The sequence below is a fragment of the Heliangelus exortis genome, chromosome 2 (assembly GCF_036169615.1).
Source record: "Heliangelus exortis chromosome 2, bHelExo1.hap1, whole genome shotgun sequence".
Classification (NCBI taxonomy): Eukaryota; Metazoa; Chordata; class Aves; order Apodiformes; family Trochilidae; genus Heliangelus; species Heliangelus exortis.
Window position 1 is genome coordinate 129,217,307 of NC_092423.1, and position 16,478 is coordinate 129,233,784.

At 44.4% G+C, this 16,478-nt stretch overlaps 1 protein-coding gene across 2 annotated transcripts in view; it reads right to left on the minus strand.

The window, feature by feature from the left end:
* The window catches only part of NIPAL2 (NIPA like domain containing 2), a 50,100-nt gene extending 34,086 nt beyond the window's left edge, over positions 1-16,014 (minus strand). Inside the window, exon 1 of one of the 2 annotated variants that reach the window (XM_071738029.1) lies at positions 15,579-16,014. In XM_071738029.1, the coding sequence (XP_071594130.1) occupies positions 15,579-15,683 (105 nt within the window). In that variant the 5' untranslated portion in view covers positions 15,684-16,014. The remainder of the gene's footprint in view (positions 1-15,578) is intronic. The other variant, XM_071738027.1, reaches the window with a different exon arrangement.
* Positions 16,015-16,478: the final 464 nt, after the last annotated feature.

Below are 16,478 nucleotides of genomic sequence, written 5' to 3' on the forward strand. Positions count from 1 at the left end.
GTGTACTCCAGACCCATTCCAGATAACAGCTACAGTGCTGTGAGGAGTCCCATTAGCTTGTAGAGAAGACACATGGAATTTTACAAACAAGGTCCTGGTTCCATAACCCAGCAGAACCCTTTCTTGCAGGCTGAAAAGCAGCATCCACCTCAGTGCTCACAGCCTCAGCTTTCATGACTGCTTCAAGGAGGTCTCTAGGCACCTATGAACAGGCAGTGCCTACCAGCCACAGAGATTTTTGCCCCTCAACATTTATAAAGAGGCAATATGTGGCCTTTGGGGATGACAGTAGAAGGGGATTTTTGCTGTGGCTAGAGAATTTTTAAGACAGAGAAAGAGCATTCCCCAAAGTGTGAAGAAACAGCAGCATTATTGCAAGTGGATTATGATATTTTTATTTAAGAGATGCAGCTAAATCCAGCTCTTCCCAGCCCATGTATTTCTGTAATGGCTTAGGTGCAAAAGGAGATGCAGACAATCACTTTGGGTGAAGTGCTTGGCTGATTGACAGGTACAAGGGGAAGCAGAGAGGTGGCTGCAGGAGGTGAGAGGGCTCCCTTTGCTCAGACATCCTCTGTACTCAGTAAAACATCACCAGTGCCACAGTCTCTGGGCAAGAAGCATCCCCTGAGAAGCATTACTTGAGTCTTCTCTCTGGTCCCTGGGCACTGGTGGTCCTTCCCATCTCGTGTCCTTTTTCCCACATCCCAGTATCCCCAGTGGATGCTCCAGCAGCATGTCACTGCTCCCTGGAAGCAGTGGGGAGTGTGTGACAAGATGCCCCAGCACACCTTGGCACAGATCTCTGCTGAGGTTAGCCACTAACTGCTACAGGGACATGAGCAGTCTTGCAGCTTCCCTGCACACTGGGAAATGCTGTCAAATGGATCCCACCTAGGGTTCCACAGGAGCAGAGGAGATGCATTTTCCTTCTGGAGGACTTGATGCTGCTGGTACTATATCTTGAACAAAGTCTGTCCACTTTACAGGTGGATTATTGCACACCCTTCATCACTCTGCACACACTGCTTCAATAAAACAGCAGTTAAATCAAAATCGTTTTCTTGCTCCCAAAGCCTTGTTCTTTTTCAATGACAGCATGCTCCCTTGTGAGGGGGTGGAGAAGTGGCCTTGTCAGTCTCATCATGAAGGGCTGAAGAAAAAGGAGACAGCAGGGAATAGCAAACAGAAACTGTCACCTCGCTTAACCCATAATTTTATTACCTTCACATAAGGAATGGTGCTACATCTACTCTTCTCCCAGCAGTGAGCCCAACCTCTCTGTTTCAGTGGCTGCATCTCTGGATAACTTATTTCCTTATTTCCAGCTTTCGGTTGGAGGTCACAGACACACTGCAGGATTTAGGAGGCATCCCAGAGAGGGAACACTATTCCCTCTTGAGCAAGCCCAAAGGAGGTTCTCCATCCAGCTCTGGAGGTAAAACACGCACACAGCTGGTGAGCAGTGGATGAGACTGTGTGTTCCATCTGTCATCTAAAAAAAATCACTCAAAATCAGATCCATATGTGCATGCTAATCATGATCTGAGTGCTTGCCTCCAGAAACTGTGAATCAAACACCCCTTTCATGTTTTTACACACTGCATGGATAGGAAGTTTTCCAGTGCCCTGCATCCCTGGTGTCCTCTCCAGAACAGTAACTGCTTTTTTTACCAGTGCTTGCTTTGTCAGGTGCCTGTGAGCTTGGCTCAGATAGCCCTGATGGACATGTAAGATTCCTATCACAATGCTCACCCTGTATTTGAAGAGGAACTATCTCACAAAAGTCAACTCTCTTACAGATTCCAAAAACTGCAAGGAACAGAAAACATGGCAAAAACTTGGGTCTTCTTAGTCTTTTCCTTGTTTTCCAAGAAATACTGAGACGTGTGTCCATTGCCTCAGTACATCCCTGTGAAACACTGAGATCAGCATTTCTCTCAGCTGAGGCTGGGCTAGGACACGGGTCTGCAGGTGAGCCTGGCTCAGCAGAAGCCATGATTGGGCAGGGCAGGACAGTGGGAGGACTGGAGAACAGCTTGACTGTGCCATCTTGTTGGCTGAAGAGAAGCTCAACATGAGCTGGCAGTGTGTGCTTGCAGCTCAGAAAGCAAATTGTATCCTGAGCTGCACCAAAAGGAGTGTGACCAGCAAGCAAGGGATGTGATTGTCTCCCTCTGCTCTGCTCTCATGGGACCCAACCTGGAGTACTGCATCCAGTTCTGAGGCCCCCAAAGTAAGAAGGACATGGAGCTGTTGAAGCGAGTCCAGAGAAGGGCCAGAAAGATGATCAGAGGGCTGCAGCACCTCTCCTATAAAAACAGGCTGAGAGAGTTGGGATTTTTCATTCTAGATAAGAGAAGGATCTGGGGATAACTTATAGCAACCCTCCAGTACCTGAAGAGGCCAAAAGGAAAGCTGGGGAGGGACTTTTTACAAGGGCAGGTAGTGAGAGGATAAGGGAGGAATTTTAAGCTGGAAGATGGTAGATTTGTATATAGGTTACATACTAGGAAGCAATTCTTTCCTGAGAGTGTTCCTGGAACAGGTTACCCAGGGAAGTTGTGGATGCCCCCTCCCGGGAAGTGTTCAAGGCCAGGTTGGATGGGGGTTGGAACAACCTGGTCTGATGGGAGGTGTCCCTGCCCATGGAGGGGGTTGGAACTAGGTGATCTTTAAGGTTCCTTCCAACCAAAAGCATTCTATGATTCTCTGATTGCTGGAGAAAAGACTGACAGCCCAGGGGACTGACATGGGGTCCTGGGCCATGGGCAGGGTAGGGGAGCCACCAGGGATGGGCAAGGTGCCTCCAGGACCCTGACAAACACCTGCAAAGCTGTTGAGGTGGCACTTCCCTGTGTATTCTAATTTAAGCAACCTCCTGTGTCTGCACGAAAGGAAAAACTTTGTGTGTATGATCAAGGCAAATGCATAGTGGCAATCTGGGCTCAAAACTTAACCTCACTCCTTTCCTACTTAACCTCACATGTTTCACCTGAGCATTGCTGTTGGCATATATACTGTTCTGCTTGCTCCAGCCTGAGCTCTGGTTATTATGCTCTGGTTATTATGGTGGTAGCACTGCACTTCCAAACTCAGGACTGGACAGACCCCTAAAGATTAAAAGCAGAATACTATGCTCTGAGGAGGTCAAATATCATCACATGGATTCATTCAGGGAGATGAGATGAAAGTACAGTAACACCACGCGGATATGGCTTGGAAAAACTGTCTTGTACAGGTTCATACCCAGACGTGTCAATCTGAAAGAAAACAACAGGGGACAGAAGTGCAGTAAAGAGGAAAATTAGATTGCAAACTTGACACACACAAACCTAATGCATTAAGATTGCATTAAGAGTGCATTAAGTCAGCAGGCAATTTCTAATGCACATGTTAACACAGACAGAAGTGCCCAAAGAAACAGAGAAAAAAATGGGATACTATTATCACAGGCCAGTAAAACCATGCATGAATGAGAAATGACCTCCAAGAGAAGACAGATCACCCTCCTATCAAAGCAAACCAGCTGCTGTAGTGCCCTGAAGACCACCACAACCCTTCTGTTCTCATCATGGCTTCATTACTTGTGCTGTGTGCCATTCAGCCTCATTTAGAGGCTAGAGGACTGGTGGAACGTCCAGTTTTATAAGTAATGAACATGATATTCTCTGAACACAGAGTTTCCAGTTGTGATATCCAGTTGTGATATCATCTGCAGCACTGCAAGGCTTCCCACACAGAAGTCTTGAGACAAACCACCATGAGGGAATTCAGTTGCAGACACAACTTCAGAGCCCTGGTGCTACTTTAGTCAACTAAGGACTTCTACAGGAAAAAGCCTTAAATATTCCAAAATGTTGGAATAAAATGCGAGTCCCTTCATCACCAAAACATCTGTCTGAACCTACAGGCCACTTTGTCAGACCCCAGATTTCAAACTGCTGACATATTCTTCCAGTGCTTCCAAATGCTCGAGGCTTTGTTGCAGAAAAACAAAGTCCTTAAATTTTCCAGAAAGCAAATAAACACCATAGAAACTTCATTTCCTTCACCTTCATATGGTTTGGAACAAATCATGGAAGTCACTTGCTGGCTTTGCAGTCCTTTGTTGATAGTCCCCAAGCACAGAGACCATGGACTGAAGCTGTGGATCTACGTACACTTTCCCTGGTGGAAAAGCTGGTTTGAAAAATGCCTTCCTTTAGCTCCTCCTTCCTTTACTGCCTCCGTGGTGTTAAAACAACTATTTGAGAGGCTGGCAAAACACTGTTTCAGGTTTGAAACAACCCTCCCAAAACACCCCATTAGCATTATGTTCTGAATAAGCCACCTGCCAACACTAAAGGTGGATCCAGAATTCACAAACCACTTCAGGGCTTTAAAATGGTGACCCTGTGGGGTTTGCCAGAGGTGACAGTGACCCATGGAGGGGACTTCTGGGATGGGGGGGAATGAGTTTAAGAAGTGCCAAATTCTCCTGGAGCAAGGCATCCTCAGCACTCCCCTGGTATTCCCTATCCCAGCTGTGTGAGGCTCTTGCACAAGCCCAGATGTGGAGAAGGGAGGTTTGAAGGATCAGTCAGGAGGCATCCGTTTGCCAAGCAAAGTAGCAACGTATTGATATACAAAATAAATGAGAGACAGTGTGGCATATTTCTGCATACACCTCCTCTTTTGGGTGCTCATGTGATGCTTGTTTACCCTTGCGTATTTTCATCTCATTCTGGCAGGGTTTTAAAAGGGAATATTACATGCAAGGTCGTTTTTTATTGTCAAAATAAAGTAAAGGGTTTATGGTAAATGAAAGCCAGGCTAAAATTTCAAATCTTTGGCACTAATTCTAATAAATTTATCCCTTGCAGACTAAAATCTGCATTGGAAACTCAGTAATTACAGTGAGATGATTTACCCACATTACATGTATGTTTTCCTAATGGACATTAAACTGCAGTTGCTGGGCCTACGAAATGAAAACGTAGAAAGATTAATTTAATTTGCATTGACTAAAAGGTATACAGCCACTATTTATGGAAATTTTCTATGGCTATAAATTAAACTGATGAACAGAAACTAAAACATTTCAAATGTCAGCTCAGTCAAGGCTAGTTAAACTGTTCCTCCTATTTTTCTTTATTTTTGGAATTATTTGTGATCTAAAGGTGTTCCCAAGAAATGTAATGACATTTATTGCTTCTAAAACCACACATCGTTTCCAGTAATTAGGATTTTGTCAGATCTCAATGGATTGTATTTAAAAAAGGGGGGGGAATGCCACCTAAACTTCCAACTCTGAGTTAACTCTGAAGCAACAGGAATTCAGAGGCCTTAACAAAAACCACATTTTTCAAAGAGCCCCCATGTGGAAGTAGGAGAGGCTTATCATATAACTATTACTATTCACAGGGCTCTGGCTGTACTCAGTGCTTTACAGATGTATAAAGAAAACAAAGTCCTTGTTTAAATGGTTTATAGTGCAATTCGTATACTTATATATGGCTTCAGGCCTGTATGCAGTACTGAAGGAGATCTGAAGTAAGAGTCAAAGAGCAATTACCAGTGCTGGAATGTGCACTGAAATATATTTGATTTAGTTTGTTCTGACATAAAGGAAAAGGACATTGTTCAATATACAAGAAGGATAAAATTAAAACATTTAGCACTACCTCTCTTAGGAACAGGAGCTACAGCCTGGCTCACACTGAAAAGTCTGCACTGCTTCTCTTCATGTGGCTCCCTGGACCCCTGGATGGAAATCCAAGCAGCAGACACAAGGATCACAGGGAGCCCGAGCATGGCTGTTCATGCCCTGTGAGATGGACATGGCTTTGCCTGTGCTCAGAAAGTCTGGCAAGCTTAAAAAGAGAGCTATCTAAACATCTGAGTAAAAAGTCATGTTGAGTGTTAGATCAGGTTGCAGGACAAGGCACAGAGAGCACTGCTGAGGATCCGGCTCGCCCTGCATGTGCACACAAAGATGTCTCCAGGCCAAGCACATTTCCTCATGTTCTGTATGTACAAGTCTTGCTGGAGTAAAAATGAGCTATTTCTAATCCCACTTAAATCAGATACACAAAACCCTGACAGCAATGCAGGCAGCTTAATACATTATTTACCAAATCCTAAAAAGAACTTTTGTATAAAAATCTCCCTTTACCAGAAGGAGAAGGAGAATGGCATGCCTTTTCCAGCATGCACCTCTCCAGCATCACTTTCCAACAAAGACAGGCTTGTCTGCCATCCTGTCTCAATTAATCCTCTGTTGGCTTTAACTAACCCTTCCTTTGATGTGTGCAGAAAATGCTTCTCCACATCAGAACCCAAGTGAACATGTTCAGTTGTTGAACTCCAGTGTCATCTGCGGGGCCAGGGGTAAACAGGCTGGAAAAGAGGATGCTTCCAAGCCAAGTGGCATTTCAGAGTATTTTCTGACAGGAGTAACAAAAAGGGAGGGGAAAAAGAAAAGATCTGACTGTACCTGCATTTAGAATGATACTTGATCCACCTGTTAAAAGAATAATTTAATTTTATAGTAGAGGAATGGGCAGCCCAATATCCCTTCCAGTCTGCTGTTCCTGCAGAGGAGGGGTGCTGTACCTCATTTTCCCTCCTGCACCTCACACACTTGGCTTTCCTAGTTTCAACTCCACAGAGAGTAGAGATCGTTAATCATTTACAGAGAGTTTCTAGTGAACATGAAAAAGCAAAAATAAAAAGACTGGACCCCAGAAGGCAACATTGTTCATTTAAATATAAACAACTGTTAGATTATCAGTGATGATTTAAAAACAGGAGGTCTTGCACTCTCGGAAATATTCACATGTATGTATGTGGCTGCATTTACTCACAAACACACAACTGGATGCATTTAATTTGCAGATGCTTCTGGTCAAAACTTTATGATGCAAATCCAGGGATAACAAATAAACTCTTTAAATAAATGATGTCGTATGCAAATTTCATGCAGAAGCCTAAAATACTGGCAGTGGGCTCACATACTCCTTACTGTCTTACTGTGACATATTGCAATTGTGCATTTTGCTCTTTTACTACAGACTGCAACCTGGTTTAAAATATTGGTTACCATCTTCCAGTTCATGGTGGGTGTTGCCAGGAATGCCTGTTTCACAAGAATACAACTGTACCTTATGTGGATGTAGAACCTGTGGATGTAGAACACCATGAAGAACTTGGTGTCTTTTTCCCAGTATTTTAGCCTTGGTCCAGATATAGTAGAAATAGAAGAATAGGAATAAAGAAGAGTAAACATAAAGAAGAATAGAAATATATAGAAATAAATAGAAGAACCGATTATTTCTTCTTGACAGGGATTACTATAGAGATGGGGACATGATGATAAATTGTGTATACTACCTCTCAGAAATTTAAAATGAAGGAGAACTTAACTTTTCTTTTCCTGAGTCAGCTGCTATCATCTCTATACTTCTGTAAACCACTCATTTCTTTTTAGTTTATTCTCGTAGCCTCTTACCTGGCCAGAAGCTCAGCCCCACACAGCCCCCTGCTCAGTCCTCCCCAGCAAGATGGGGGAGAGAATTCAAAGGGTAAAAGCACAAAAAGTCAAGAATTGAGATAAATAAAGTTTCACAGGTAAAGCAAAAGCTGCATGCACAAGCAGTGAAGGATTAATTCACTTTCTCCCAACAGCAGGCAGGTGTTCAGCTATTACCAGGAAAGGAGAGCTCCATCAAACACAACAGTTACTTGGGAAGACAAATAACATAACTCCAAATGCCCTTCCCCTCCCTGCTTCTTCTCTCAGCTTTTATTGCTGATTATGATGTCAAATAGCATGGGATATCCCTTTGGTCAGATCAGGACAGATTTCCCAGCCTTGTGCACTCCTAACTCCTTGTGCACTCCCAGCCTACTCGCTGGCAAGGCAGCATGAGAAACAAGAAATGTGTCCATTCTGTACAAGCACTGTTCACCAATAAATAAAATATCACCATGCTATCAACACTGTTTTCTTCACAAATCCAAGACATAGCACCAGACAAACTGCTATGGTGAAAATTAACTGCAGTCAAAACCATCACAATAGACAAGAGATGGAGGTGGAGTCTGGGTCAGATGAAAGATGCTATCACTTGTTTGACTGAATGACAGTGTTCCTGGAGACTTAGTCACTGCAGGGAGTAAAAGGTTGTCACTGAAAGGAAGAGAAGTAAAGAGATTAATGCCACCAGAAGTCAAAAATACATGAACATTGGTGACAATTCCAAAGCAGGGGAAAAAAAAATGACCAAACAAACCCAACCCTTCACATGCAAAAAAAAAAAAAAAAAAAACCAGCAAAGAAATACAAAGATATAGTAGGTTAAAGACATGAAACAAGATATATGGAGACACAACCCATTTACTACCAACCTGGAGCCTCTCAGAATTGAAGTAGCTTTTAGCTGGTAGTTAACTATCTGGGTACAAGTCTGTTATGTATAAAAAACCCCATATGAACCAGGGACATCATGGTGGAGAATGCACTTATGCTGGTATAACCTCAATTTAAGCAGTACACATCTGTTTGGTTTGATATCGACTATTTATTTTTGAGCACAATCTGCAAATATCACTGCCACATTTCTTAGGATCTCTGCTCCAGGCCTGGTGTTGATTTGCACACCAACTGGCTGTCTTTTGAAGCTGCTGGCAGTACATTTCAAAGTCCAGATTAGTCACAGAATGGAAAGCATATCTCCCAACTGTTCACATTAATGACTGTCATTCTTCTGGGACAATCTGTGGTGACATTATAAACAAGAGCAGAACAGTTTATACATTTTACCAAAACTCCAAATGGAATAATCACAGTTACTAGGTTAGCCAAAGGTCCTCAACACCCTTATGACTGGAGCGTGCAGTCTGCTGTTTGCTCATCTCTCTAAAGCCTCAGTGTTTGAGTTTGGTCACATTTCTACTTGAGTCATTTAGATTCTTCTGATTCCTTCAAACAGGAGTTAATCAGATCCAGCAGACTGTTGGAGACATGCAAGAATAAAGACTCAGACATCTTTTTTTGTTGCCCAAAGAAGACTTCAAGACCATGGGAAGAGAAAGATCATACTTAGCTTAAAAGAGCAATCAAGTCTTTGACTTACAAAATCCTAAGAGGACACAATGTTATAGGTGGTTTTATGCGAAGGGCAACTTTTGTTTAAAAAAATCAATGAGTAGTTTCCTGCCAATTTAGCCAAACTGCCTCATCAAAGAGTCACATGAGTGCTAGGGAAGATGAAGCAACAGAACCACAGCTTCAAGATGGGAGCAACCCTACCTCTCTGGGTGGCAATGATGTCCTAGGTCCAGACAGCAATCTCATGAAATCTGAGTAGCAGACAGGTGTTTGCCCGAGCAGCCAGACCTTCATCTCACACCACCTTGAAACTTCCAGGCAGGGCTGTGAGACTCCACAGTAAACACAGTACCCAGGGCAAATTTAAAGTCCATTAATTGCAGTGTAGTCTAGAATTTTGGAGCAGGGAGAGCAAAGCACTTCACTAAGCCAGACAGCTCCAAAGCAGAGTAGGGTGTAGGGATTCAGACTTGTCCCATGCCTGGTAAATCCTCCTCAGAGGACCACTCACCCTCCTCTGCTGGCTCCAGCCTACATCTGAAACTGCTGCTCTAGATCACTGTGCTGAAGAACAGTGCATGTTTTAAGCCCTGTAGACAGCAGCTGATTTGTATATCAGACAGAGGTTGCACTGTGCCCCCAGTCTTTCTGTAAAATACTATTTTGAAGCAGTCCAAAGCAAAACTAATTTCTGCACTAGGAAGGATAGGCAGAAGTGTGATTCAAGTTTCCTTGCATTTGTTTTCTGTACCCACTTTCTGACAACTGACAAGAATTGTAATATTCCCTGCTCCCTAGAAATTTCTACATTAACATTCTCAAACCTCTTAAAATAGATTAGTGTAATTACAAAGATCCTATTTAACTCACTGCGACCTTAATAATTTAAAAAAAAAAAAAACCAAAACAAATACACACGTTCTTTAATATTCTCAGAAATACTGAAAATTCTTTTTATTATAGTAGCTGTTGGGACAGGAAGCATTGAAACAGTCTAAAATTTGGGAAAAACAGCCCAGAGAGAACCAGGGAACTGGCAGATGGCAGAGCTAGAGCTGGTGCTCAGCAAGGGCAGTTGTGTCCAGTGTCCTGAACGAGGTATTCAGGAGGAGCCACCAAGACTGCTTCAGTCAAAATGAACTGCGAGCCATCTGCCCAAACAAGAGAATTTTGCTCACCAACTTCTTTTGGCTGTCTGTCTAGCAAGCACTCATTGAAGAGGCTCTTCCAGGAATGCTGAAGAGATAAAGTATCCAGACCAATGGAGAATGAGCTCTTCCATCAATAACATTTGCATTGGGTCTTAGTGCCCCAACCTCAAAACATGGGGCTGAGTTGGTTTACTGTGTCTGCTGCCCAGCACAGTGCTGGGCACTGGGGGGGAACAGGCACCCAACTCCTTCCAGCCTTGACAAAAGAAACCTAAGAAGGGTGATAGAGGCCTACCAATAACACAGCAGTGGGAAATCAGGCTGTTCTGGGACCTTGTGCCTACTGAAAACCTGATAAGAGGTCACTCCTCAGGCTGGCATTGAAAGATGTTTGATACCTCCAGTCTTTGGGCTACTTTCTCACCCAGGGTATCTGATCCTGACCTGCTGCCCCATCCCCTGCTTTGTTTATATTCAGAGGTATAAGCAGCTCCATGGCTTCCATCCACTTTTCTTGCAGTGACTGAAGGGGAAAAGCTGCATTTCCTTAAGAAATTTTCAAGTTGAAATTATACAAACATTTTTATGGTACCATGCAGGGGGACAGACAAGGGCTAGGGCTCTCCTGTACTTATAACCCTTACCTCTGAGTAATGAGTAGGTTCCCACACAGCAGATGATATTTCTTTAATCTGGGCTCTGCAGCTTGTATGAGCTGTGTGCTCATTTCACACCATCCATGTTGTGATATTTACATCTGCAGGGACAGCTGATGCTTGGCCAGGTAGAATGGATGTATGAGGTTATAAAAATATAAGGATGATCCTTACTAACCAGTGCTCTGTCTTGCTTTCTCATGTCGTGTTCACACTCATGATGATCAAAGCACAACCCCCAGCAGATTAGACCCGTGGCTTGGGTGCAAGGCTGGCTCAGTTGACAGTCCTGCATTTATGAACCAAATTTACACATTTGCTCTTTTCTACTAGAGCATAATTAAGTGGGGACTAAACCATGGAAATGCATCTGGATTCCCAACAGCAGATCAACACCAGAAAAGCATGCATCAGTGCTGGCAGAAACTGTTTGCAATTCTGCTTCATTATGAGCTTTGACTTTTGGATTCCCTATGGCTGATCCAATAAAGGTGTATTTGGAAGTCGAGCAAAGTCGTCTTCGTACTTCTGATTTATAAGAGCTAAAAATAAAATACATTTCCCATCACAAAAAACAATATCCATTTTTTCCTTTACACATTTCCCCAGTAAGATAAAGTAAACCATGTGAGCTCTGAAATCTGACAGGTAAAGAACAACACAATAAGGCAGAGTCAGTGTTATGACACTAATGTTGCTTTTCAGTGAACAGTTCTAGAGTAAGGAACTGGGGGGGGGAAGAAGAAAGAATTTTCACCATAGTGTTCACAAATGAGTACAGCAAGAGAGAGCTGGGTGAGGACATGGTTGTCTCCTCTCCACATGCTCAGGGAGCAGTTTACTGCCTAACCCAAAACAGTCAACATCTGTAGTCCATCAGGGAGCAAACTGCAGCATAAGGGACCCGCCCTATAGAGACTGAGAAAATGGCATTAAAAACCCCTACAAAACACTTGGAGTGAAAAAAAAAAACAACAAAACAAAAAAAGGGTTTGCCTTCACCTTTAATAACTTGGTATCTGATGGTTGCTTCTTGCAGAGGAAAGCTGCTGTGTTTGAAACCCATGTGTGCTGTGGCTATGCTACCTTTTGGCTCCCAGCCATACTTCCATAGACACCTTGGCATAGACACCTATAGCTTTCCCTGACTGAAAACCACAGTTGGAAATTTCATTGTTTAAGTGGCTAAAATGGTGCATGTTTGTACGATGAGCTATGCCAACTCTTTCCTCCAGTGGCAGCGTCAGTGTCAGATGAAGAGGCCCTCAGTGTTTCTGGGATTCTTTCTCAGATAAATGAAATGGAAAAATAACCTTCCTCTCCACAGCAGCTGCTCCCTGCCCTCCTACAACACAAAGGCAGCACCTCCCATGGTGGCAGAAGTACCAGCAGGGACCATGCTCCACTAGAAGAAACCAGGATCAAACCATACCCTCATGTTATTGAGGCTTAGGGGCAGTAGACATCAAGGCCATAGCAAGGTGGGGTGAGTTGAAGCACTGAGAACTTTCTCCTTGAACACAGAATCATGGAATCATAGAATGGTTTGGATTGGATGGGACCAAAAGATAACCCAGTTCCAACCTCCCTGCATGAGCAGGGACACCTCCCACCAGACCAGGTTGCTCAAGGCCCCATCGAGGCCTTGAACACTTCCAGGAGGAGGCATCCAAACCTTCCCTGGGAGACCTGTTGCAGTGTCTCGCCACCCTCACACTTAGGAATTTCTTTCTGACTTCTAATCTAAATCTACTCTCCTTCAGCTTGAAATCATTGCTCCCCATCCTATCACTATGTGCCTTTCTAAGAAGTCCCGCCCCAGCTTTCCTGTACTTTTTACATACTGGAAATCTGTTACAGGTTCTGCTAGAATAAGCTAAAAACCTTAATTGTGGCACGTCACACAAAATCTAGATTTCATGTATGTGATAGAATGCAGCATAGAAAGACCTCAAGCAATCTTTAATCTGAAGGATTTCTCATCACACCTGAGGGTGGCCACCACAGCCTCCTCACTAGAGCACACGAAGGATCAGGTTTCCTGGCTGCACATACTTGTCGCCTGCACTTATGGCCTGTGACAAGCTGTGATATATTGTCATGGGACAAAAGGCCACAGATCCATCTGAAGGAGCTGTCAACATTTTATACTTCAAATATAGAGCTGAAATGATTTATTACTACAACCCACAAAAGAAAACAATCTCTCAAGATACATGTCTGGGCAGCCAGTAATAACACTGAGTTTTTAAGAGACAGGCAAAGGAGGAAAAAGAAGCAAAAGTGAAATGAATCTCCAGCTCAGCTTCTGCACTTGAACACACAGTGACAGAACACACAGGGAGAACTACCAAGTTACAGAAGTATTACACCCAAGCTTTCACTGACTATTGCCACCCCAGTCTTTTCTCCTTCTCTGTTACGAAGTCAAGGATCAAAATTGCAGTTAATAATCTCAACTGATCCTGCAAAATGTTTTTGTCCATTCTCAACAATATTGGTAACCAACATTCAAAAAGCACTGAGGGAAATAAAAAAGGATTAAAGTGAAGCAGTTGCATACATTTTCTATTGAGCGGACCACAACCACATGTGGGGGCTTCTTATGGTCATTACCCCAGCAGACCCAAAAATATTACAATAATATTAGTTTGTCAGGAAATACTTCAGGTAACTAAGTACATATTAAATCAGATTTTACTGCATCATTAAACACTCCTGTGACACACAACACAGGGCTGAGACAGGGAAGGCTGTGAAATCACAGGATACTGTGCTGCAAATTTCAGAGGTGCAGTTCCTCAATCAGCCAAGCTACATCCATGCTGATGACAAGAAGAAGTCCCACCTCCACCCCTTTTTCTCATGACAAGCCATGGCCTCTGCTACCCTCATTCCAACAGTTAGCACCAATTACCCTTACAGGGACCTGGCAGGAGAACAACCCCAATTAAAAACAAAGCAAACCCCAAAGAAATGTAATGCCAGCACAAGGAGGCATTGTATTGCTCAGCCATGAGGACACAGGCACTTTTAGCTTCTCCCAGGGAGTTGTATTTTTACAGATATCATTTTAGGCTTACTCCAGTGCCACAGATTTCCTTAACATGTGTCAGATCTGCTGCTCCCACATGAATGTCTCTAGGCGGTTGTGACTGGAAGCTATGCTGGACCCTCATCTCTGGAAAGGGGATCTCACTCTTTCACCTCCTTATGGTTCACAGGGCTGAAAAATATCCCCTCTCCTGAAAGCAATTTACCTCAGCTTTCCTGGGGTTTTTCCAGGAAGGTGAGAGCTGGTGCAGTATTAGGGTCTCTTCTGTAGAGGCAGAAAACAAAGATCTCTTCAAAGTAAACCAAGAAGATGGAACAGCCTCAAGAAAATGGAAAGGGCATGAAAATCTGAAACTGCAGGAAAACCTGAAACTGGGCTGATCCACTGCAGCAAAGTCAGGATAGCTGGGAATGGAGGGAGAAAATTGTTTCTGGATTTTCCAAAAATTTAAAATGTGAACAGAAGAATTTCACTCTTGAGAAAATGAAGGTTGGCAGCAACAGGTGACTCAGTTACCCATTACCTGCTGCAAAGCCTCCACTCTACAAGTACAAAAGATGTCCTGCCCACAGATACCTTAGCAATACTAAAAAATTATTCAAGTCTTCCCAGAAAATTACCAAGCTTAAAACAGAGCTGTCCTCCCACAACCACCCCAAGAAGTACAGGAGCAGAGCTGGAATGTTTTACAAGCAAGCTGATAACCCCCAGTGACAGGCAGGTGGGTGTCCCAGTGCCAAGGGAGTTCCCTATTGATGATTTCCTCTGGCAGCTCTGAAACCACTTCCAGCTCCAGGGCCCAAATTCCCACTTCTGCAGGAACCCTTGACTCCACACTCTTGTCCCATAAAAGATCCCAGCTCTGGTCCTGGGAAGCACAGCCACCAGCCATCAGCCAAAAGTCCTGCTGCTCTAGGGACCCAAGCCCAGGGATTCAGAGTTTTCCTTCCCTCTGTGCCCATGGTGCTCAGGAATGCCTCCTGCCATCTGGAGAGCAACCCAGTAGCAAATGCAGAATCCAGAAGGGAGAGTTTTTGGGACCTTCCCCTGGTTATGATCCACTACTAGACTGCTCACAGAAAAAGGGGAGACCAGTTAGTTGCAAGCCATTTTATGCACAATTTATACCAATACTTTGCATCATAAAGACATTATTTGCTTCTTATACAGTGAAAAAACAAGAATGTTGAGTACCCTCTAATGCCTCCTAGCTTGTGAAGCAGAAAGCAGGAAGAAGGTAAGGGGCTTAATTGACCTCCAAATAAATTTTTTATTGTTAGCAGATGCTACAACCTGCTAGTTCTCAGAGGCCACTTCAGTCACCCTTTTGCAGTTGCCCAAATACATTGTCAGCACTGCCAGCCACAGAAACAGCAGTGACAGAAACCAGTGATGCTGTAGTGCAGAGCAGGAGAGCTCTGCCCAGGGAGGGCTGCAGGGATGGGGCAGCAGGGCTGTGGGGGCTGCACGGGGGGTGAGGGAGCAGCAGGAGCCAGCAGCAAGCGTGTGCTGTACAGCAGCTCCTCAGAGGGAGGTGGGGAGAGGATGAAATGAGTACCCTGCTCTCTCCCAGCCCGCTTTTTCCCGGCCCCCAGCAAGGTGCTGCAGAGCTGGGCACTTACCTTGTGTGTGCTGTACCAGGGCCCGGAGAGGGGCCCGCTCCCGGTGCCCGGCCCCGCAAAGGATGAGTTCCAGGATGACCACTCGGAAACAGGGAGGATGCCCATGTCCCTGCCCTCAGGCCCCGGGCACTGGCCATGCCATGCAGTGTCACGCCAGCGGGGAAGGGTGGCAGTGAGGAGAGGAGAGAGGGACCGAGACGTGGCACTCGGTTCCTGGTTCGGAAGGGCTGCTGGCCTGGAGCCCTCTGCACCCAGATGTGTGCAGCCCCGGGGCTGCAGCTGCCGGAGGGCACCCAGGCAGCCCCAGCTGGGGAGTATTTGAAGCACAGGGGAGGAAGGGGACTGTGCCAGGGAGTGTGCCAGGAGGTTTTGCTGCTCCTTCCCAGGGCACTCAGGTGCCTTTTTTCTTCTCTCCCTGACTTCCCCACTGCCCCACCCTGTTCTGAAAAAGCAACCTGGGAATTTAACTCCTTCAAATCAGTGCCTAAAGCTAATGGTCAGTTACTAATAATTCCTCCCTGTTAGGTTGGAAGAGTTGGAAGTTGTTACTACATTGCGATAGTCACTCGCATAAATAGGTACTTCTGTCATGTATTCTTTGCTTGTAAGTATTTTCTGAAAAATTTCTTTGCAAAGATTTCAGGCAATGGGTTTGTTGCCGGGCTGTGGCTTTATCCACTCATTCTGCTAGTTTTGATTTGTTCACTTTAGGTCTCCTGGGGAAAACAACACCTGAAAAAGCTCCTTCAAAGAGAGTAGGAGCTAGTAAGGGAGGAGCTTGGCAGGATTTCATCTGAGGCAGAAATAGGCTTCTAAGGAAACACAGAGAGGACGAATTATGCCACTGCATCTTCAAGCTCTGGATCAGATAAATTCTTGTAATCCAGAGAGGTGATGCTG